Consider the following 23,115-nt stretch of genomic DNA (forward strand, 5'->3'; position numbering starts at 1 on the left):
AAGCTGTTGATGTATACGCGTCGAGGTATTTTAGCGCATCAGATTTTCCAGTTTTCACCAAAATTTTGCTGGAACTAAAATTGAGGTGGTGTATGCCTAAATGACCTACGCATTGAATGCTGTTAACTATCCCACCTAAAACTCAAGAGCAAAAACAGAAAACGCCGTCTGCAAAAAGTACATCCTTTTATGGGCGACTAGAGAAACCAAATATTGAGAAAGTTACATTCGGGAAATATGAGATTCGGCCCTGGTATGGTAATCCCGCTTATTTCAATCCATATGAGGGTGTACCGAATATGTTGGGCTATGACTATTCAAACATGATAGCAGCAGATCCAATGTCTCGGAAACGACTAAAGTCATATTCCGTTGAGGAATGTTTTATTGATCATCTATTTGTCTGTGAATACTGTTTCAAATATTCAGTCAATGAAAATGAGATGTTGGAACACTGGGAGGTTTGCAAATACCATAGGGAGAATCCGGATGTTGGAGCGATGGTGTATTATGATCGCAAGAGGAACCATATCATTCGTGAAGTTAGAGGATACGAAGATCCCCTATTTTGTCAAAACTTGTGTCTTTTCGGAAAGTTATTTCTTGATGATAAATCAGTATACTTCAACATTGACCATTTCAACTTTTATGTCTATTACGCCAAAGATGGGGAAAGGGATTACGTACCGATGGGGTTCTTCTCGAAAGAGATGATTGCTTATGATGCCACCACCAATTTGGCGTGTATTTGTGTGTTTCCTCCATTTCAACGAAGACACATTGGTGCTATGCTAATTGAATTTCTGTACGCTATAGCACGGTTAACACAAGAAAGCAGCGGTCCCGAAATTCCACTATCACCATTTGGTAAGGTGAGTTATTTGAACTATTGGTCAAAAAATTTAGCAAAAGAGTTGTTACAAAGACGGTCAAGGACTTTCACTTTGGAAGAATTGTCAAAAGCTACAGGCTATCGAAAGGAGGACGTCTTGTACACATTGGAACATATGGAGGTTTTAATTCAAGAACCCAACGGTGAGGTGACTTTCTCCAATGATCGATTTCAAGAATGGGTAAAATCAACCAAGTTCGATGTCATCAGGCAACAACCACTACTCGATACAAAATCCTTCTATTTGTAACATACTGTGTAGTACTATGAAATCCTAAAAAAAATATGAAAAATCTAAAACATCTAATTTAACGTATTTGCAGAAAAGCACCCAATAATACAGATGACGGAGAGTCGTTGTTTTTATTCTTTTCAAAAACATTCCAAAATCGCAATGTTTCATCACCAGCACCTGTAACAATTGTTTCACCATCTGGTGAAAGCGATAAATACAAGACACGATATGTATGTCCCGTCAACTGGGCAATTTGTTGCATCGATGGGTACTTCCAGACAATTATTTGGTTTCTTGAGTATCCATGAGTTGATACAATTTCATTTGAATTCTTTGACCAGATTAAATTGCAAACTTGTGATCCGGTATCAACATCATGAATCATATTACCAGTCAAGGTATTCCATGTCTTGATGGTCTTATCTGCAGTTCCTCCACCAGAGGCCAAAATCCCTCTTTGATGTGGCGACCAAGCAATAGCTTTCACTGCTGCAGTATGTTCAGTAAATTGATACAAGGGTTTAGTGTTTAGACCATCCCAAACAAACAAGTTATTATCATTGCCACCACTTGCCAATTTATTCTCGTCAACATTCCATTTGAGTCCACAAATTTCCTGTTTATGACTCTCAAATTTGTTGACAAAATGGTCTTCAACTCTAACATCACGATTTAATATTGTTCTATCTCTAGACCCACTCGATAAAATATGCTCATTCCATGCCAAAGAGCTAACTCGCAACGAATGTCCCGTCATTGTTCTAATACATTTGATTTTAGTTGCATCCCAGATTTCAACCAAACCTTTTGAAGTTCCAATTGCAAGATGAGTACCAGTACCAATCCAGTTTAAACTTGTCACTTTATCCTTATTTGATAAATTGCACAATCGGTCAACCGATTGAGTTGACCCATCCCATAAATATACACTGTCGCCTAATCCAACTGCTAATACATCTTGCTGTCCCCAATCAACCAAATTCAAATAAAAGTCGTCAGAAAGTTCGGGTGCATCAAGCACACGGTAGGGAACTTTTGCAATAGCACGAGCTTTCTTTTGTGGTGATAGAAGAAACTTTTGTGATTCTTGTCGAACTGGCGATAAAGAGTAAAGCTCTTGTTGTAGATCTCTCGACACTGGTCGTGATTTCTTTGGTGATTGATAGGTGAATAAATTAGTTTTCCGACGCGGCGTAGACAAAACATCGTCTGAATCGTAAGTGGATATTGAACTCGTATTTCCTAATTGACTGGTTGATGACGCGGCTGACACCGGTAGATGAGGTAGAGAGGCGGATGTTCTTGGTGGTGTTCCTGTTGTTGATAAGGAGCCTGCACCTGTACTACCAGGCCGCTGATTAGACACTTTTGCTCTATTATTGTTTCCATTACTTGATGTTACATTACTTGTCAAATCAGCCGTTGCCATTGGCACGTTATCTCCAAACAATTCTGCTTTTAAAACAGTCGTGAAAGTTCTATTTGCCTTCTCCTCCTTTCTAATCTCAATCTCGTTATCAGCATTCCTATTACTTCGTATATCCGGTAGTACCTCTTCATTTGTTAAACTGAATGCTGCTTGTAAGTCGACACCCATACGATTCGGTATATATCGATCGCTAAAAATTGTATTTTGATTTCTTCGCCTCGATGGAGATGATGATAACATTGTGTCATTAGGTCTTAATGGATCAACACTTCGGGTTGACCTTGATGGCGACTTTGGAGTTTCGTATGACTGTAGACTACCTCGTGAATGTTTTGAGAAATTATTGTTGTGGTTCATTGTTTTGGTGATGTATTTAGATCAATTGCTTAGGAAAGTTGCTTATCACCACTGATTTCACTTTATATCACTATCTCGGTAAAGCTTCAAGCGCAATACTTGGTCGTTGCAGCTACCGAATGAGTGGGGAATATAAGATGCGTATGCTGTATCAATACTCTGCTTGACTTGTTTATGTGAGCTTTTTCTTTTAATGTTTCCTTAATTTGAAAATCAACCATCCTGCATATTAGTGTTTTGTTGTGGCTAAATGGTAGCGCTTGTTATGAGGCGGACAGAAATATTATGCCGACAACCTAGAGGGAGCAATCTTTCTATATTGAATGAGCTCTTAGTGCTGGAGCTTATGAGTTCTATCTCTTTGATCTAGTATGATGTTGTATTTAGGAAGGGTTTTTTTGAGAAAAGAAAAATTTAAAATTTGGGGGGGGGGGCCGAAGAAACCTTTCGGATACTAAAAGCAGCGTACCTTATACTCTCATGTTTACAAAACGAGTATATGCCAATAATCTGGTTGAGAAATTCGTAACCAAAATGGCCTTATGTAGTAGGATTCACTATTGAAAGAAAATTAACGTTTGTAAACACTGAACTCAAACAAAAGAATTAAGTGATATTCGTTTTAAGCCACAAAAGCCCAAACACCTCGCTGTTTCAAGCGCCAAGGCTTCTGGTTATATACCAATTTGGCCCAAACTTTGGAGTGTTTCTTCATTGTCGTACCCCATTTTGGAAGTTTTTGTTGACGCGGATCATGATATGGGTGCAAAACGGAAAATTAACCACATTGACAAAATTTATGTATGCCAATTTTGGGGGCTCAAACTCAAGTACAGTAGGTTGAGCGATTATGTGAATCTTTTGAGAACTTGTTTCGTATTTACACTGTGCTATACGGCCATAGTTTTTGTATACAGGTTTTGAATTTTTTTAAAAAAATTTACTGCAAATATTCAACATGCTTGGGTTATTGACATTAGTTATTTTATGGGTTGTTCTAGTTTCATTGTAGCCATCCAGCAATAAATTTCCTCTTAAGGAAACAGAAGGGGTATATCACATTCAAGAATTACATTAAATCTCTATAGGCACAGACTCAACCGATCTCTTCGTACTTCAATCAGACTTTTCATGCCAAAACAATATCATTTGTCAACACTGTCAATATTTACTTGATTTTCCATTGGTAAATTTGGAATGACTGAAGCCAAGAGTGTGGTGACTTCATCAAACGGATGAGTGCTACAAAATTAGATTTTTGGATTAGCCAATTCTGATGTAGTGCCAAATACGTTTAATGGAGAAAATGGTATATTGGGACTTGCTTATATTAGAACTCAATTTATTAGACCAATTAATAATCATTTTGCTTATTTGCTTGAAGAGGAGGATAAAATTGAAAGGATATTATTTGCAAACAATGGTCAATGGAATGTTCCTTCAATTGTGTTTGGTATTCATTTGGGATTTATGAAGAGCCTTTGACGAGTATTCCATTGTTACTGAGACCGGGAACTAACTCTGACTTTTATGCTGCTATGATTACTGTCGATAGAATAAAATTGGGAGATATTGTTATCTCCAATCAAGTTAGTGCTTACACCATAGATAGTAGTGCTGATGTGTTTGTGTCACTAACTCCAGCGTTGGCAAATTTACTTGCTGCAATTGGAACTGATAAATTTGATGATGATGATGAAGGGTATACTTGTTTCAACATCAAATATTTCAAAGGTAAAACGTTGACACTCGATGTTCAAGGTTTAGAATTTAAAATCCAATTAAATGATTTAAACCAAGATGGAAAAGTTGTTTATGGAACTACTTATGTCGCAATTGATCAATACTCAGTGGATATTGGAATAAATGTTGGTGCTGGTACATTATCTGGATTCTTACTTAAGGAATGGCATATGGTGTGGGATTATGATAAGCATCAAATGCATTTTGATAAATGCAAACCAAAGGATATTATTGAAGTTCCAAGTGGTTATGAGTTGCCTGCTGGCACAAAAGATGTACCAGAGCCAATTAACACTTATACTGCTGTTTGAAAAGCAAATTTAGAAGCTACGATCACGGAGGCTCAACTAAAATCTAGTGAAAAAGCTTAGCTCCTTTGATACATCAGGTGAAACTGCGACATTCGGTACTAGTTCTAGCTCTGAAATGTAAGATGAGTTGGTGAGGATTTGTGCCAATGAGAGTAACTCAAGGGAAGCTAAAAGTACACATTATTCTCAGAATGTCTAAGATATTGTTGACCAAAAGCCTACATCATTACATCTGTCTCTAGCGAAACTCATGAAATGTAATCAGTATCACAAAAAGAACAGGGCGATGCTAATCAGCTGGTTACAGTCTCGGAGAGTATGCATATGTTTGCAAGGAAATCGAATGGAATAATAAATTCATTCATTATAGCTATATACGTCAAATTCAACAATTCTCAACATCATTGTCAAAATAATTGTGATCACACACACACTCTTTTCCCACATATCTTTTAGTAAAGACCGGCTTTACCACGAAAACATCCCCCAAAATGATTCAATTCTCTCATGGGCAACACTTTGCTCATCATCCACAGCTGCAACAGCAACATTCAACCTCGTTTCATTAGCCCAAAAAGTTGAGGAGCTCATCAACGGGTTCCTCATGCTGCTCCTTGAATTTACTTTTGGAATTGTTTTCCATCATTGGCATTTTGTAATCGTGTAATGAACTTTGTACACCCGTGGTGAAATCCTTCATTTCATCAACCTTTTTATCCATATTCATATCCATATTCATATTGGACATTTTTTGAGTTGATTTCCCTTCTTCTTTTGCATTTGGATCATAATGAGGCATTGACTCATCAGTCAGGAAATTATCCTCTAACCAAAAAGGGTCAGTATCAGTATGGAACTCTCTGTGTTGTTTTGGAATCATAGGCATTTTTGTAAATTAATTAATTGAAGAAGAGATACAAAGAAACGAATGAACCGGAAGGGATTTTGTAGTCTTTATATAGAGTTTTTATTGGTTGTATATTATACGTGACTATTCGTTCCCCGCAAAAAAAAAGGAGATGGGGTGATGTTTACAAGAAATTATTGTCCAACTTATAGGTAGCCCTGAATGGCATTTTATTTACATTGTGGGAGATTGAATTTAAAGGATGATCTAGTGGAATGACTATAAAATTAAGTTCTATTCTATTCTCTTTGCATCTATGTGCTATGTGCATCTGTTATGTATAAGACTAATATCGATTGCAAAATTTAAAGGAACATGGTAGCGGTGAGAAAAGTACTGCTGCTGTGTATTGTATGCGTGTGTATATGTAGTTTGAACCAATCAAACAAAATTAAAATTTCATTACCCATTCTCACTATACACACACAAAGTAAATCAAATTTTTTTCTCTGTTCAATCAGTGGATAGAATAAAACTATACACCTATATTTTTATACCAAAACAACAGTGTACCGTTACATCCATAGGTTTGATAGGAATACTGTCATTCACTAGTCATATATCCAAGCAATACATATCACCAGTTTTTTAAAAACTTCGTTTGTCATTTTCAATTGCATCGCTCATTCCAATTCATCACCAATTCACACATACAATGTTGTCACGTATTATAAGCAAATCATCAGTATTGAGTGTTTTCAATACTTCCAAGAGATACTCCTCCATCATTTCAGTTCACAGAGAAACAAAAGAAGACAATACTAGTCTACCATTTGAATTTACTTCTGAAAACAAGAAAAGAGCCGATGAGATTATCGCCAAATACCCACCACAATATAAGAAGGGGGCTACGATGCCTCTTTTGGACCTTGGTCAACGTCAATTAGGGTTCACTTCTATATCTGTTATGAATTATGTTGCAAAATTACTCGATATGCCACCAATGAGAGTATACGAAGTGGCCACTTTCTATACCATGTACAATAGACATCCTATGGGTAAATATAATGTCCAAGTGTGCACCACTACACCATGTCAATTGTGTGGAAGTGACGGAATAATGGAAGCTATAAAGGATTATCTTCAAATCAAACCAGGTCAAACCACAGCTAATGGTTTGTTCACCTTACAAGAAGTCGAATGTTTGGGTGCTTGTGTTAATGCTCCAATGATTGCCATCAATGATGATTATCATGAAGATTTGTCACCAGGCGGTGTTGTTGATCTTTTGAAGAAATTGGAAAATGGTGAAGAATTGAGTCAAATTGGACCTGAAACTGGTAAAAGACATTCATGTGAACCATTTAGTGGTCAAAAAGTATTATTGGGTAAAGAACCAAATGATATGAGGAATTTCACTAGATCTGATTTGTAAATTTATATTAAGAAAGGAGGGAAAAACATTAATAAGATATTTAATAGATTGATGGATTTGGAGAAAGAGATATTGTAGAGATTTAACTGTAGGGTGTAGATTCTTTAATTGCTTTGGTGTACTGGAATGTGATAGTATGTGATGGGTATATGCTACTTTAAATGGATGTAGTATTCACGTGACCTCTTATCTGAATGATGCAATCAGAATTCTTTTGACTCTGTTGTTACAAAGACAAAAAGAAATTTACTCATACGCTTTTACACACATTTAAATTTTCATTTCAATAATTTATTTTCTTCTCTTATCAGATTGACTCCATATCTTTGACAGAAGGGTATACAGTAATACAGCTAAGTCAACCTTGAAGTACTGAAATTCAATTACCATTCATATATATATTCGACAATGGCACCAAAAAAGAGTTATAGCCTTGAGACAGAGTTGGTTCTTGCAAAATCCAATGATCAACACAATGCATCGGTTCCTCCATTGTACCAATCGGCTACTTTCAAACAACCATCACTTTCAAATATGGGTGAATATGACTATACTAGATCGGGTAATCCTACAAGAACCCACTTACAAAATCACATTGCCAAAATTATGAAGGCAAAACATGCATTTGCCGTCTCATCAGGTATGGGATGTCTTGATGTGATCACAAGACTTTTGAATCCTGGTGATGAAGTTATAGCTGGTGATGACTTGTATGGAGGAACGCAAAGATTATTAACTTACCTAAATAAAAAAGGGGACTTGATTGTCCATCATTATGATACAACCAACACAGAATTGATAAAATCAAAGATAACAAGTACCACTAAGATGATTTTCTTAGAATCGCCCACAAACCCATTGATTAAAGTAGTGGATGTTAGGTCTATTACTGAACATGCGCATAAAGTGAATCCTGATATAATTGTGGTGTTCGACAACACTATGATGTCACCGGTATTGATGACTCCTTTGGATTTAGGTGTGGACATACACTATGAATCAGCTACGAAATATCTCAATGGACATCACGATATTATGGCTGGTGTTTTAGCTACTAGATCTGCAGCATTAGCTGAAAGATTATACTATGTGATAAATTCAACTGGATGTGGATTGTCTCCTTTTGATTGTTGGCTTTTAAGTCGAGGATTGAAAACATTAGCTATAAGGGTTGAAAGACAACAAGAAAATTGTATCAGAGTTGCCAAGTTTTTGGAAAATGTTGGTTTCAAAGTTAGGTACCCTGGTTTGAAATCACATCCTCAATACGAATTACACAATTCCATGTGCTCTGGATACGGTGCCGTATTATCATTTGAAACAGGATCTATCAAACTTAGTGAGAAGATTGTTGAAAGTACAGACATTTTCGGCATTGCTGTATCATTTGGATGTGTTAATTCATTGATTTCCATGCCATGTAAAATGTCACATGCTTCTATAGATGCTAAAACTAGAGAAGAAAGGGATTTTCCTGAAGATTTGATCAGATTGTGTATTGGAATTGAAAATGTCGATGATTTGATTGATGATTTAACAAAGGCATTGTTGAAAAGTGGAGCTGTAAGAATAAATGATAAGGATGAGTTGTTTAATGCAGTTCCTATACAACCAAAGTTATAGAATCCTGGTAATAGAGTATTACTGATAGGTATATAAATGATTTCATGGAACCATCATCTTCAAAAGTGAAAGTAAGCTTTCTAAATCTCTTCTTTGTATTTGATTCTTCTTCTATATACAGTTCTCTGATAATACGCGGTCACGTAGGTAGAAAATCAAAAAACTTCAAAACAAAAAAGAAAATGTGAGAAAGAAAAAGAGGAACGCGTATCCATTATCCACCCTTATAGCTAACTAATTACATCATGACATCGTTCCCATTATCTACAGGTGCCTTGAAGCAAGCATTCTCCAAAGACGGTCATGATAAAGTCAAATGCCCTTTGGTTTTCCAAGTAACGAATTTGAAATCAGTCAACACCATGAATAATCTGAAAAAATACCGTATTTTACTATCTGATGGCGTTTACTCCACCCAGGGAATCATTGAAGAGAAATGTACTCCGTATTTAGAAAATAACAACTGGAGTAGATACTGTACTATCCAAGTGAATGCGTTCCGTACATTAGCCACTGCTAAACATTTTTTGATTATTGAAGATGTTGAAATTTTGACCCCCACGGGAGAAAAGCCAACCACGCCATTGATTAATATTGATACCTATTTTGCTGAACACCCTGAAGAGGCGGCATTGACTGTCACGAAGAAGCAAAACTCAGTTGACGAGAAGGAACAAACACCAGGTACAACACCTCCTGTTGCCCAGTCCACTGCCACTGCAGCTAGTGCAGCACCATCCATCAAGCAACAATATCCTCCACTGAAAGCTGGCCAAGCAGCACCAGCAAGGATCTCCCCTATTGAGACCATCTCCCCATATCAAAATACCTGGACTATCAAAGCCAGAGTTTCATACAAAGGTGAACTTAGATCGTGGTCAAATGCAAAAGGTGAAGGTAAAGTGTTTAGTGTCAACTTTTTGGATGAATCAGATGAGATAAAGGCTTCTGCATTCAACGAATCAGCTGAAAGAGCTTACAATTTACTTGAAGAAGGTAAAGTTTATTTCATCTCCAAAGCTAAAGTTGGTGCCGCTAGAAAGAAGTTTAACAACTTAACCCATCCATACGAATTAACATTGGAAAAGGATACTGAGATTACTGAGTGTTTTGACGAGTCAGATGTGCCTAAATTGAATTTCAATTTTGTCAAATTGGATAAAGTGCAAAATTTGGAACCAAATGCCATTATCGACGTGTTGGGAGCTTTGAAAATCGTCAATCCACCATTTCAAATCACGGCAAAATCTACAGGTAAAGCTTTTGATAGAAGAGATATTACCATCGTTGATGAAACTGGTTTTGCTGTTGATGTTGGCCTTTGGAACAATACTGCAGTTGATTTCAGTGTTGAAGAAGGTACAGTAATTGCTTTCAAAGGATGTAAAGTATCCGATTTCAATGGTAGATCATTAAGTTTAACTCAAGCCGGCTCAATAGTGCCAAATCCTGGAACACCAGAAAGTTATCAATTAAAGGGATGGTTTGACAATATTGGAGTCAAAGAGAATTTCAAATCAATGAAGACGGAGACTAATGCTTCATCATCTATTGATAGATTGGCAAACCGTAAAACTATTGCTCAAGTTGAAGAAGAGAACAACAATTTGGATAGTGAACAACTGGGTTATTTCACCATTAAGGCATGTTTTTCCTTCACAAAACCGGAAAATTTCGCATACCCTGCTTGTACCAACATTATTGCTAACACTACTGATTCTACTAAACCAGGATTACCATGTAACAAAAAATTGGCTCCAGTTAATGATAAATGGAGATGTGAACGATGTGATTTATCCTACGATGAACCAACGTATCGTTACATCCTTTACATATCAATTACCGATGCAACAGGGCAATTATGGACAACTTTATTTGATGAACAAGCTAAAAAATTATTAGGAATAGATGCTAATGAATTAATGAAGATGTCTAATGAAAATGAAAAAATGGTTGTTGCTGAATATATATCAAGAGCTTATTTCAAAGAATATAATTTCAGACTTAGGGTTAAACAAGATACATTTAATGATCAATTGAAACTCAGGTATCAATGTGTTGGGTTAAGTGATATTGATTACAATACCGAATGTGAGTTTTTGTGTTCTGAATTGGATTCATTGTTGGAATAGTGGTGCATTTTGAGTAAAGCAGTTGTTGGGATGTGTGTAGTTTTTGTATAAGTTTGTGTTTTATTATAATCATGATTAATATTCGTACTTTCTTCTTAAAGAAAACAACAAAGTTTTCAAAGTCTTGATATTCACACCCTTCCTCCTTCGAATATTTGGTCTTAAGAGGTATCTGATATAAGATTTTCTAAAACATCTCTACAGAGTTCTTCATCAGAATTGCATTGGCCATCATCAGGGCATACTTTTCTGAGTCATGATGATAAAATGATTCAATTTAGCAATGACTTGATTTGATAATGTAAATAGTTCCAACTCTCAATATATTTCGCGCCGGGTTTGAGTGGAGGTAGTAAAGCTGAACTGCCTTCTATATGGGTTGTGTTTCTGCTCTGTTGTGGCTCTTTGTAGACTTCGAGTTCTCACAACTTCGCCTGTTTGCACTTCTTATCTCTACGTTAAAATGTTGTTGTAACTTTATTATTGTAAACTTTCGTCTCATCTCGAAACGCAATAATTCTCTTAGGGCATTCATCTACAACCACCAAGTTACACTGTATTTTCAAACCGTCTTTACGCTACACACTCAACCCCCAACTAGCTAACCAGAAATCCTTAAGCACATTATGAGCCATTCTTTGACCTCTTGTAAGCATCAATTTATTGACAAATTGACGTTTAGCATTATGATCCAATTTGTCTTTACCCATTAAAGTATTATCCACTATGAATGAAAGCCACGTTTTAACTTCCAATGGATATTTGTTGATGAGGTATCTAAACAAAGGATAGTAATAATCTAAGCTTGATCTTGGCGAAGCTATGAATGCGCTCATTAATTGATTAGTTAACTGGAAGCCTAAACTAGTGCCATTTTGTTCTGATGTCATCCAATGTCTCACCACTTCCTGATCTTGCTGAACTCCTTTCTTTGTAGTGATTAATGCATTCCAAAACTTGACAGTTGATCGAACGATGGAAACTTCGTGTTTGGCAAACGCATTCAAGGCAAAAGGAAAGATAAAGCCTTCCAAAACTGGGGTATATAGGATCAATTTTGGTTTAGTGTCAACAATGGCAGCAAAAACATCAAGTGACGATTTGATCAAATCTTCATCAGAATCAATAATGGATTGAATATCAACAAATGCCTTTACCAATAGGTTTTCAAATTGAGTTTCATCAATATCTTTAGCATGCGTTAGCACAACACTGATTATCAATTGGTGCAAGTAGTCAATTGAGTGTGGAGTTGAAGCTTGCAACTTGGCAAAAATGTACTGGAAAATCAATTCCAAATCAAATGTAAATGGCCCAACAATAGGTTCATTAAATCCACATTTGAGAATGCTACAACATTTCTCAGTCACAATGGTCTTTTCAGCTAACGAAGGCGAGTCAAGTGAGAATGCTCTCAATTGTTGCAAAATTAAACTTCTGATTTGTAAGGGATCTTCATTCCAATATGCCTTGACTTGTTGTATCTGATCCTCACTGAAATAATCCTCGACCTCTTCGGGGTATGCACAAGCTTTTCCAATTTCATCAATACAGGCAACTAAACTGATTGCATAATCTTCCAATAGCTCGTCGTTAATCCTAGCCCTTTGTTGATCAATCACTTGTAAAATTGCAAATATCTGATCGCCCAATTCCGATGCTACCTTTCTTGACCGAACTATGGAAATGTATGAATTGGTGATTCTTTCACGAATAACGTTGTCAATGTCTGGATTTTGCAACATTTCAACCAAGACCAATTCTAACTGTGGGAGGAAAGGTACAAGATTCTCTTCAGCGTCTTGACAAATACGATAGACAGTACGTGATGCTATAAGGGGCAAGGTTCCAATTTTGCGAGTTGTAATCACTCTAAACAAGAAATTAAAACTGGGCGCAAGAAATTGACTTCCTACTTTTGACTTGTAAAAGAATGGCAACACCGAAATGAAATTTAGTAAACTCGTGGTGATGCATTCATTGTCGATATGGTTTTCCACCAACGTGATTATGTTCCTCTCGAATAGTTTCGCAATTTCTTGTACCAATGGAAAAGTGTTTGAGTTCTCATCATTATCTTCTTCATCAAAAAACTGAATATCAATGGTGATTTTATGTAACAAATATAATGCTGCCTCACTTTGGGTTATATCAGTTCCCACAGTATTGCACAATGTTGCATAAATCGGAACACCCAAAATTGAGTAAAATACAATGAACAAGTCGGAAACCAAAACACGATAGCGTGCAAACTCTTGAGATGTGTCGTCAGAGTTTTTTTGAATCTTTTTGAAGTAGGAGACAGCTACTTCCATCAAGATTTCATGACTTCTTTGCTTGTTGTCGGCAACAAGGGTAGGAAATAACTCTTTTAATACATCAGCATCGTCAATTAAAGTGTTGGCAAATTCATCCCAAAATGATATCAATTGAAAGCTAATATTTTCATCCACAATTGGTTGTCCTGGTGCATTTGTTAACGATACTACTGCTTTTATGGTTCTTGCAGTATCCTCATGTAGTATGTTTCTTGTAAGTTGAATGATGTTCAATTCAAGGTAGCCAATAATCAAATTAATGTAGTTGTCGACCTCCAGTCGATATGCTTCCATCAACTCTTGGTCGGCAAATATAGTATTTAACATCTGCATTCCAAACTTGCCTTCTCCAAAGAAAATCTCCATCAAAGTAGCTTTAAAGGAATTCAATGCTCGAGCAATATGATCAACAAACTCCGTCAAAACAGAAAATGTCTTATTATAAAGTTCCATTTTGTCAATGTCGAAATTATTATCCAATTGTTTCAAAATAAGGGTTAGGAAAGATCCCAAGTCGTCAGCGTATCGCACTTCAGAGCGAGCTTCCGCAGTTGACGCATATACCACCCATGAGTTCAAACAGTCAAGTAAAAGGAGTATGAACTCCTCCGGTAATTGGGAATATTGTTGCAGTAAATACTCAAGAACAGTTTGTAGGTGATTGAAAATTGTAGCACGTATAGTTGATTGCAACTCTGGTACGGAAGACGGAATTTTATGCACTTCTTCAACTATTGTTGATAGTAGGTATAGAAGTAGTTCCAATTGTTTCAGGTCCTGTAAATGGGTAATAAACTCTATAACTGAACTGGCTGATGGGTTTAATAACTTTGCAAACACTAATATAGGGTCAAATTGTTGATAATTCAGTATATATATCAATGACAAGCAACTCAATAGCTTCTTTATGATAAATAAGTTGGAATGAAAGTTTTCATTGGTTAAGTCCTTGATGACAAGCAGGATTTGGTGAAAAGTTTGCTCATAATTCTTACAACCAAATGTGTTGAGATAAACAGTGATTGTAAGAGCACCGAAATATTTAACAGTGTTGTGAGGATGTTGTAGTAGTTTTAGTCCTAGTTCATCGCCATGTTCACTTTTCTGGTACGTTTGTAATTTGTCTTGAATGAAATGAATTTGATCAGCATCTTGAGACGTGTAAAGAAGCTCTATATCCTAAAGAGCATTGTTAGTAAGCTGCTTGTAAAATGGATGTATGACGGGGAACTTACCTTAATGACATCATTCAAGTCCAATTGGGCGGTCATGTGCTTCTATGCTCTTTGAGAATTTATTCGATGGTTTACTGGATCCCTTTGGTTGCCAAAAAAGTTTGTGGAAAATGGTTCACTAGATTTGATGAGAAGAAGAAGGTTGTTGATTTCCTCATCTGGAATGTAGCGGCTACCTAAAGAGGGAAGGTTGAGAATAAGTCGTGTACCATTTGACATTGTATTCGATTACGTAAGAGAGAAACGCCATAATTCTAAATGGCACACACACATCGCTAACAAAATTGTCTCTTTAACGAATAATTTTGTTCATGACTTTTATTTTTAATTTTTAATTTTTTTTCTTCTCTTTTGCCGCTGATAATAAAAGCGGATTAATATGTGCGTTATCTTGAACATCAGTTGTTTTGTCAAAGTATAGCATGACGTATACTGCATATAAGCAATAAACACATTATTTAACAGACACTAAATGCAGACAGACAGACAAAAAGAAAAATTAATTGTATCGTAATGTAACCGAGTAATAATATCCAGCAAAAATATATCAGAACTTCATTCACACTTCTTTACTATCTGCAAGGACGTACTATAATATAGCTAGAAATTTAACGATGTCAAGAGTAGCTAGAGCACAGTGTGCCAACTGTACTTGCTCACCAGGTTTATTGTCGAGAACAAATAAAAAGTCCGTATCATTTGCTAAAAGAATTAATCTTAATAGACTCAATAGCAGTGGCAGTATTAAAGATGGATCACAATCAAGAAAAGGTTCTGTTTTCACTTTGGATCCATCTTTGTGCTTGCCCGAAACTAAAGAAGTCAATACCACTCAAAGGTTGGAAAGGTTGAGACAAGAGATGAAAAAACAAGATTTGGGTATTTATATTGTCCCCAGTGAAGATCAACACCAATCGGAATATACCTCTGCTTATGACCAAAAAAGAAGTTTTATTAGTGGCTTCAGTGGAAGTGCTGGTGTTGCCATTATTACCAGAGATTTGAACAGTGTTGGTGGAGACGACTTTACTCAGGGTAGTGCTGCATTATCAACTGACGGCCGTTATTTTACTCAAGCACTTGATGAGTTGGATTTTAATTGGATTTTGTTGAAGCAAGGAGCTAAAGGCGAACCTACTTGGGAAGAATGGACTGCACAACAAGCATCTCAGTTGAGTTTGGATAGTGGGTCCAAAGTGAAAATTGGTGTTGATCCTAAATTGTGGAGTTATAAACAATACCAGAAATTTAAAGGCGTTATTGAAAAACAGTTGACGAAAACACCAAAGGCGCAGATTGAAATCACTCCCGTGGTTGATAATTTGATAAATAAGATTTGGGAAGATTTTGAATCCTTGCCACCATCTACGCTTGGTGAAATAAAACATTTGGATTTGAGTTTTACTGGTAAAGAAGCAAGCGACAAAATAAAGGGAATTAGAGACCAAGTGGCCAAAGATGACGTTGATGGTATGGTAATTACAGCATTGGATGAAATTGCTTGGTTGTTGAATTTGCGTGGTCTGGATATTCCTTATAATCCCGTGTTTTACAGTTTTGTTATTCTTACAAAGTCTCAATTAAAGTTATTTGTTGGACAAAATAGACTATCCTCACATATAATTGATAACTTGGAGAAGATTGGTGTTACTATTGAACCATATGAACAATTTTACTCATCGTTGAGCTCACTTTCAAAAGAGATTGCTGTTGATAACAAGAAACTATTTATACCGAACAATGCCAACTGGGAAGTTGTACGAAGCTTACAATGTTCATTTAATGAAGGATTATCTGCTGTTGAATTACAAAAATCAATCAAAAATGAAACTGAATTGAAAGGGGCAGAAATTGCTCACTTGAAGGATGGAAGAACATTGATTAAATTCTTTGCTTGGTTGGAAAATGAAATTGTGGAAAATGGAGAAATGATTGATGAAGTTACTGCTGATGAGAAATTGACTGAATATAGACAACAAGAAGATAATTTTGTTGGATTGTCATTTGATACAATTAGTGCTACTGGGGCCAATGGTGCTGTAATACACTATAAACCAACCAAAGGAGCATGTTCAGTCATCAATCCAGAAAAGATTTATCTTAACGATTCAGGATCTCAATTCTTAGAAGGAACTACTGACACAACTAGAACTGTCCACTTCTCCACTCCAACTAGAGAACAAATCAGAAACTACACTTTGGTTTTGAAGGGAAACATTGCTTTATCAACCTTGAAGTTCCCTGAAGGAACAACTGGTAACCTAATTGATTCTGTAGCAAGGCAATACCTTTGGGACTATGGTTTGGATTACGGCCATGGAACATCTCATGGAATTGGTGCTTATCTTAATGTTCATGAAGGTCCAATAGGTATTGGTCCAAGACCAAACGCGGCCGCAAATGCATTGCAACTGGGTAACCTTATCTCAAATGAACCTGGGTTTTACAAAGAAGGCGATTATGGAATTCGTATTGAAAATGTCATGTATATCAAGCCAAGTCAGTATACTTTTGCCGGAAAGAAATATTTGGAATTCGAAACTGTTACAAAAGTGCCATTTTGTAAGAAATTGATTGATACTTGTATGTTGACTGAAAAGGAAATTAGATGGGTTAACAAGTATCATGCAACAATTTGGAGAGAATTGAGTAATAGCCTTGGCAAGAACAGTATTGCTTATAAATGGTTAAAGAGAGAAACTGAACCAATTGCTCCTTAGAAAGGACAGAAAAGTTACTGAATGTGTACACTTTTATATACGATAATATAATTTTTTACCTATGAACAACGTTGTGTCTCTTACTCTTCGAAAAGTATTTGTATTTCCTCGATTCTTCTCTTTCTTCTCTCTTCTTCTTCAACACCTACTGCTTCTCCAATTTGCTTCTTCCGTTCTTGAATCTTGAGCATTTTCGTCTCAATACTATTCTTCATTATAAATCTCACAACTTTCACAGTCTCATTTTGACCAATTCGATGGATTCTATCAACTGCTTGATCTTCTATACTTGGACTCCACCAAGGATCCATCATAAATGCTCTTGAGGCTGTCGTCAAATTCAACCCCACACCACCAGCTTTCAAACTCAATAGCAAGATGGCAATTTTACCATTGGCCAATGGTTCATTAAACAGATTAAGTAACTTTCCACGATCATTCATATTCAATCTCCCATCAAATTTGTAAACGATAAAATCATCACTGGTTAATTTTAATTCCACTTCCAATATATCTAAATATGAAGCAAATTGAGAAAAAACAATCACTTTCAGATTTGGTTCATTAATTTGAATCAGTTTTAAATGCTTGATAAGTGCGTGGATTTTCGAACTTGTTCTGTTAGGGTCATGTAAATAAATTTGAAAATCGTAGTCCCTATGATGATCTCGATTTTGGGTATGGAATCGAATTTCATTACTGGTGGTTTTTTGACTCCGAATTCGAAATAATTTGTATTTGGAAATGGGTTCTCGACAATTGGGACATTGCTTATCTCGTTTTAATTCCAGTTGAAAATCCAAATGTTCTAAAATACATGAAAAGCAGAATGTATGTCCACAAGGGGTAATGGTGAGCTCGTTTATAGGAATTGGTGATGTTGTACATATTGAACATTCGTTTTCTGGCTTGACACAATCATACAATTTGTAAATGATTTGCTTCACTTCAGTATCATTGGTGAATTTGCCACTTTGGTCCTTGATTGATTTCAAAAAAGTCTTCATTTCTTCATCTGCTTCTAGATCAATTACATCATCATCCATTTCATGAGCACCACCAATTAAATCTACATGACAACAAACCTGTCTCAATCTTAAGATATGAGTCAATATCTGAGTATACTGACGCATCAATTGCCCCGTTTTTACCCCTTCTTCAAATGATTCGAATGCTCTTGACTTAAACCAATTGTAAAGCTTAGCTTCTTGATCATTAAACTTGATCTCTTCAATCACAACTTCCTTTTCGGGAAGTTCAACTAATGGTTTACCATTTTTTTTCTGATTCTTTGTTCTTCGTAAAAAAATCGGTTCCAATATGGATTTTATCACATCTAAAGTTTGCGAAATCTTCTTTTGTTCAAAGGGCAAAGTAACAAACGTCTTCCAATAGGAGAAATTATTCCACGGATCCAACTCCAAGAACTTGGCCAACGAATACAAATCATCTAACCTATTGACGATTGGGGTACCAGTAAGAACCCATTTTCTGTTCAGTTGTAATTCATAAACAGATTTTGCCGTTTTGGTATTCCGATTACGAATGTTATGTCCTTCATCAAGAATTATCCGGAAAAACTTGACTGAATATAATCCCAGTTTGGGAAGTTCCCCTTTAGAATTACGATTTTTGGATATTCTTGTATACTCATTCAATATTGTACCATAAGTAGTAATGACAACAATGGGTATTTTTGAATTTGGCTTTAAATTGCACAAGGATAAGGATAAATCGTTTTCGGTTTCATTTCCGTAATATAACCGACAAATGTGGCTATCATTGTTATTAGCCTTTTCAAATTCTTCTTTCCATTGAGTTAACAAGGACATGGGGACAACAATCAAGGTGGTTTTCGAAGCATAGCGATTCTCCTCCACGTGAGCACTATCATAGGGCACAGAGTTCACCAATGCCAATGTGGCAATGGTCTTTCCTAAACCCATTTCATCAGCAAGAATACCCCCTTGTAAACTGGATTTTATTATCGGTTTCTCTAACGACAATTCTCCATTGTATAAATTGGCATAAAAATAATTGTCTTGATTTTGAGAGGGAGATTGTGTAGAGCCAGTACAGTCTTGCAGGGTATGACCCTCGCCAGGCCATTTGTATTTCCTCCAAAGGGGATTCATTGTACCTGCTTCCTCTATGTTCTTTCTTGTTTCGGAAGGTAGCTGATCTTGCCCCATGCATTGTTCTAAAACGTCGACTTCCTTTTCCCTTGCCAACATCCACGAAAGTCCATGCTTTTGATACTCTCTCAATGACATATTGAAATTTTCCTTTGGAGGCTCAGTTGTCTCTGGTAAACTCTCCAACAACTTTGATTGATTATTAGCTTGATAAAATTGTCTCAATTGATCAAAGCTGACTTCATCGGCAACCTCTTCAACTTCGGAGCCAGTAATTTCTACTGGCTGAGATAAACTCACCTCATCTTCCTTATTGTCGTTAATCAACTTGAGTGGTTTTAGCTTTAGCCTCTCAAACAAATTTGATACACCAGCTTGTCGCAATCTCATCGATGCTTCACCTTCGCTTTCGGTTGCAAAGTTGAAATTAGGTCCCTTTTTGAGGCCGGATTGCTCCACTGCCAAATCGATATTTTTTACAAACCCAGTACTTTTAAGGTACACCAATATTTGAACATAAAATGAATCTCCCGTGGATAATCGACGCTTCGTCGTTTCCAATACGATAACTTCGAAATCTGCAATGTTTTGATCAATCAAGGGACTGAAAATTCTTGTCAAGTCTTCAGGTAATCTGCCGATTTCCCTATCATTTAAACACAACCGTATAATGGAACTCTTTTGAGCAGTTGAATTTCGCGGAACTAGTCTCTTGACCACAAGTCTATCCTGATATTTGAGCGGTTTTATTGTTGGCCTAGTTGCCCATGCTTGCACGTCTAATGTACCAACATATCTGTGCCACGAATTAGCTTCATCGTGAGAATCAATGTCTTTTGGTTCCGAATGGAACCGTTTGCCATGCAGCCCAACTTCAAGGTCATCGTTGATTCGTTTCAAAGGCGAGGAAGAATTTGTGGATGGGGTATTTGGTCGCATCACTTGTTGCGAAAGTATAGATGCCGCATCAATTGTTGGAGATGAACATAATGGCAGTTCCGGGCGCGTTGTACTTACGCGTTGCAACTCATCAATATCAGGGGGATTTGTGAATAGTTCATGAGTAGCATGCTTGACACTAAAAGGGCTTGCTGAGTATTTATCGTATAGATAATATAGTATTATGGGAGAAATTTCACCTACAATTGCCTGTAGATCCTTGGAAAACTTTTTGAACGAAATGGTTGAGCTTATATGAGGAGGATTCTGTGTTTGAATTACGGTTGCCTTGTCATCCTCCTCTTCTTCATCTTCCACGAACAAACTATCCTCATTCGTAGCTGGTTCTACTTTCACTTCTTGTTTCTTTTCCTCCTTCGGTAGAAAGAATCTTTTCTTTGTGATTTGCATTCACTGTAACGTTATCAGTTGGTGATGAAAAGTTGATTCTGAATTTGCTTCTTCATTACGAAAAAATTGATTGTGTTGCAAAATAAGACGCGACAATCAACCTAAGTTCATTCAAGAATTGCTAATTAAAGACGCCCAACGTCCCTTCAAAGTGTCTGTTTATAGCATTATTCTCTTCATTGCATTTGGCGTTTTGCTTGAATATGGATTGGAAACTAAGTTGTTGTAAATCACATGAACAATAAGTATCTAGTATCTTCTGTCTGCGCTTCTTTGTACACTATATTTTAACTCTAATAACAATAGCAGGCTGTATTGAGATATGGGAAATTAGAAACTAAACTGGATCTTTGAACTCAAACATAAGGACGCATGGTGTTGGTTGAATTGCAACCGACATGACTTTGTAAGGTTTTTATTAGCGTCTATAACCGACTAAAACCGCATGTTACGATAAATCAAGTAGGAGACAGCGATATACTCACAAAATCTCCCAAAAAGAATTCAATTCATCTAGGGGATACAAATATAAGAGGATTCATAACCACTATTTTTCCGACTGAGTCATTGATCATTCAGGACTTTCATTATAAATGGCGTTACTGACTCATGCGAGGGAAACTCCGGTTCAGGTATTAAGCGCATTGTTACTAATCTCTAAACAATAGAAAGAAAAAAATGCCCCGATTTGAAATACGAAAAATTTAGTCATTTAGATACAAAGCTTTCTTTATAAGAACACTTATTCTACTATCACAATTCCTTATTTAATAGACATATTTCGCTGTTTCAACCGTTCAGTGTACCACTAATTATTCAAAACGACATGACTAAAGATAGTACTCAAAAAGCCAAGGATTTGACTCATTTGTTATCTCCAGAAGCCAAATCGAGACAAAATTCACCTTTGAAAGATGCTTTCAAATATTTCAAATTACCAAACATGACATTTTTGGGTGGAGGTTTACCATTATCTGACTACTTCCCATTTGACAGAATTAGTGCTGATATTCCGACTCCATCTTTCCCAAATGGAATTGGAGCACCATTGACCAAGGAAAGTAAAACCACTATTGAAGTGTTTAAAAAAGCTGACAAGAACCAACCAAATGAAATTGAATTGGCTAGATCCTTGCAGTATGGTTATACCGAGGGTCAACCAGAATTGACTACCTTTTTGAAAGAGCACACAGAAATGATCCACAAAGTTCCTTATAAAGATTGGGATTTGGTTGCATCTGTTGGAAACACAGAATCATGGGATTCTACATTGAGAACATTTTGTACAAGAGGTGACTCAATTTTGGTTGAAGAATATTCTTTTTCATCAGCTTTGGAAACTGCCAATGGTCAAGGTATCAACACTGTTCCTGTTCCTATGGATGACTATGGTATCATTCCAAGTGGCTTGGAAACTTTATTATCTCATTGGATTGGTAACAAGCCAAAGTTGTTGTATACCATCTCCACTGGACAAAACCCAACTGGATCTTCTTTAAGTGCCGAGAGAAGAAAACAAATTTACGAAATTGCTTGTAAATACGATTTTATCATTATTGAAGATGAACCATATTACTTTTTGCAAATGGAAACTTATACCAAGGACAAAAAGGCAAGAGAAGGTAAAACTGTACACGAACATGAAGAGTTCATTAAGGCTTTGGTACCATCGTTCATTTCGTTGGATACTGAAGGTAGAGTTATCAGATTGGACTCTTTTTCCAAAGTTTTGGCACCTGGTTTGAGATTAGGATGGATTGTTGGACAAGAAAAGTTGTTGGAAAGATATGTCAGATTGCATGAAGTGTCTATCCAATGTCCTTCAGGTTTAACCCAGTCGATGACTAATGCGTTGTTGCAAAGCTGGGGACAAAAGGGGTACTTGGACTGGCTAATTGGGTTGAGAGCAGAATACACACACAAGAGAGATGTTGCCATTGATGCATTAGAAGAGTATTGTCCTAAAGAAGTTACATCTTATGTTCCACCAGTTGCTGGTATGTTTTTCACCGTCAATATTGATGCCTCAAAACACCCCAAATTTCATGAATTGGGAGAGGACCCATTAAAGATTGAAAACTTGATTTATGAACAGAGTATTAAACAAGGCACGTTGATGATCCCCGGCTCATGGTTTAAATCTCAAGGTCAATCAACTCCTCCACAAAAGAATTTACCACAAAATCCAGCCGCCAAAACCCATATTTTCTTTAGAGGTACTTATGCTGCTGTTCCATTGGATCAATTGGTTTTTGGGTTGCAAAAGTTCAGTAAGGCTTTGAAGATTGAGTTTGGATTAGAGTAGGTAGGTTGTAGAATCAAAAAATCCATTTTCTGTAATATTTTCTTGTGT

At 36.5% G+C, this 23,115-nt stretch overlaps 11 protein-coding genes across 11 annotated transcripts; 7 read left to right on the forward strand and 4 right to left on the reverse strand. All coding sequences in view use genetic code 12, as the record gives it.

Annotated features, from left to right (window-relative positions):
* Positions 1-116: 116 nt before the first annotated feature.
* Positions 117-1,142, forward strand: CORT_0A12660 (Sas2 protein; the record flags this gene model as incomplete). Its single annotated transcript, XM_003867040.1, has 1 exon — positions 117-1,142. The coding sequence occupies one exon, from the start codon at positions 117-119 to the stop codon at positions 1,140-1,142; it is 1,026 nt and encodes a 341-aa protein (XP_003867088.1).
* A 58-nt stretch (positions 1,143-1,200) lies between these two features.
* CORT_0A12670 (Cdh1 protein) lies at positions 1,201-2,913 on the reverse strand (the record flags this gene model as incomplete). Its single annotated transcript, XM_003867041.1, has 1 exon — positions 1,201-2,913. One exon carries the CDS (start codon positions 2,911-2,913, stop codon positions 1,201-1,203), a length of 1,713 nt encoding a protein of 570 aa, XP_003867089.1.
* Positions 2,914-4,340: 1,427 nt separating this feature from the next.
* Positions 4,341-4,967, forward strand: CORT_0A12680 (Sap30 protein; the record flags this gene model as incomplete). Its single annotated transcript, XM_003867042.1, has 1 exon — positions 4,341-4,967. The coding sequence occupies one exon, from the start codon at positions 4,341-4,343 to the stop codon at positions 4,965-4,967; it is 627 nt and encodes a 208-aa protein (XP_003867090.1).
* Positions 4,968-5,532: 565 nt separating this feature from the next.
* Positions 5,533-5,853, reverse strand: CORT_0A12690 (hypothetical protein; the record flags this gene model as incomplete). The annotated part of the gene is made up of 1 exon (XM_003867043.1): positions 5,533-5,853. One exon carries the CDS (start codon positions 5,851-5,853, stop codon positions 5,533-5,535), a length of 321 nt encoding a protein of 106 aa, XP_003867091.1.
* Positions 5,854-6,529: 676 nt separating this feature from the next.
* On the forward strand, positions 6,530-7,249 carry CORT_0A12700 (NADH dehydrogenase; the record flags this gene model as incomplete). Its single annotated transcript, XM_003867044.1, has 1 exon — positions 6,530-7,249. The coding sequence occupies one exon, from the start codon at positions 6,530-6,532 to the stop codon at positions 7,247-7,249; it is 720 nt and encodes a 239-aa protein (XP_003867092.1).
* Positions 7,250-7,657: 408 nt separating this feature from the next.
* Positions 7,658-8,872, forward strand: CORT_0A12710 (peroxisomal cystathionine beta-lyase; the record flags this gene model as incomplete). Its single annotated transcript, XM_003867045.1, has 1 exon — positions 7,658-8,872. The coding sequence occupies one exon, from the start codon at positions 7,658-7,660 to the stop codon at positions 8,870-8,872; it is 1,215 nt and encodes a 404-aa protein (XP_003867093.1).
* Positions 8,873-9,117: 245 nt separating this feature from the next.
* Positions 9,118-11,004, forward strand: CORT_0A12720 (Rfa1 DNA replication factor A; the record flags this gene model as incomplete). The annotated part of the gene is made up of 1 exon (XM_003867046.1): positions 9,118-11,004. One exon carries the CDS (start codon positions 9,118-9,120, stop codon positions 11,002-11,004), a length of 1,887 nt encoding a protein of 628 aa, XP_003867094.1.
* Positions 11,005-11,582: 578 nt separating this feature from the next.
* On the reverse strand, positions 11,583-14,593 carry CORT_0A12730 (Pdr6 pleiotropic drug resistance regulatory protein; the record flags this gene model as incomplete). The annotated part of the gene is made up of 2 exons (XM_003867047.1): positions 11,583-14,501; positions 14,558-14,593. 2 exons carry the CDS (start codon positions 14,591-14,593, stop codon positions 11,583-11,585), a joined length of 2,955 nt encoding a protein of 984 aa, XP_003867095.1.
* Positions 14,594-15,171: 578 nt separating this feature from the next.
* CORT_0A12740 (Fra1 protein) lies at positions 15,172-17,277 on the forward strand (the record flags this gene model as incomplete). Its single annotated transcript, XM_003867048.1, has 1 exon — positions 15,172-17,277. One exon carries the CDS (start codon positions 15,172-15,174, stop codon positions 17,275-17,277), a length of 2,106 nt encoding a protein of 701 aa, XP_003867096.1.
* An 80-nt stretch (positions 17,278-17,357) lies between these two features.
* On the reverse strand, positions 17,358-20,762 carry CORT_0A12750 (Rad5 protein; the record flags this gene model as incomplete). Its single annotated transcript, XM_003867049.1, has 1 exon — positions 17,358-20,762. The coding sequence occupies one exon, from the start codon at positions 20,760-20,762 to the stop codon at positions 17,358-17,360; it is 3,405 nt and encodes a 1,134-aa protein (XP_003867097.1).
* An 826-nt stretch (positions 20,763-21,588) lies between these two features.
* On the forward strand, positions 21,589-23,067 carry CORT_0A12760 (Aro8 aromatic transaminase; the record flags this gene model as incomplete). Its single annotated transcript, XM_003867050.1, has 1 exon — positions 21,589-23,067. The coding sequence occupies one exon, from the start codon at positions 21,589-21,591 to the stop codon at positions 23,065-23,067; it is 1,479 nt and encodes a 492-aa protein (XP_003867098.1).
* Positions 23,068-23,115: the final 48 nt, after the last annotated feature.

Source organism: Candida orthopsilosis (genome assembly GCF_000315875.1).
Source record: "Candida orthopsilosis Co 90-125, chromosome 1 draft sequence".
In the NCBI taxonomy this organism is placed as follows: Eukaryota; Fungi; Ascomycota; class Pichiomycetes; order Serinales; family Debaryomycetaceae; genus Lodderomyces; species Lodderomyces orthopsilosis.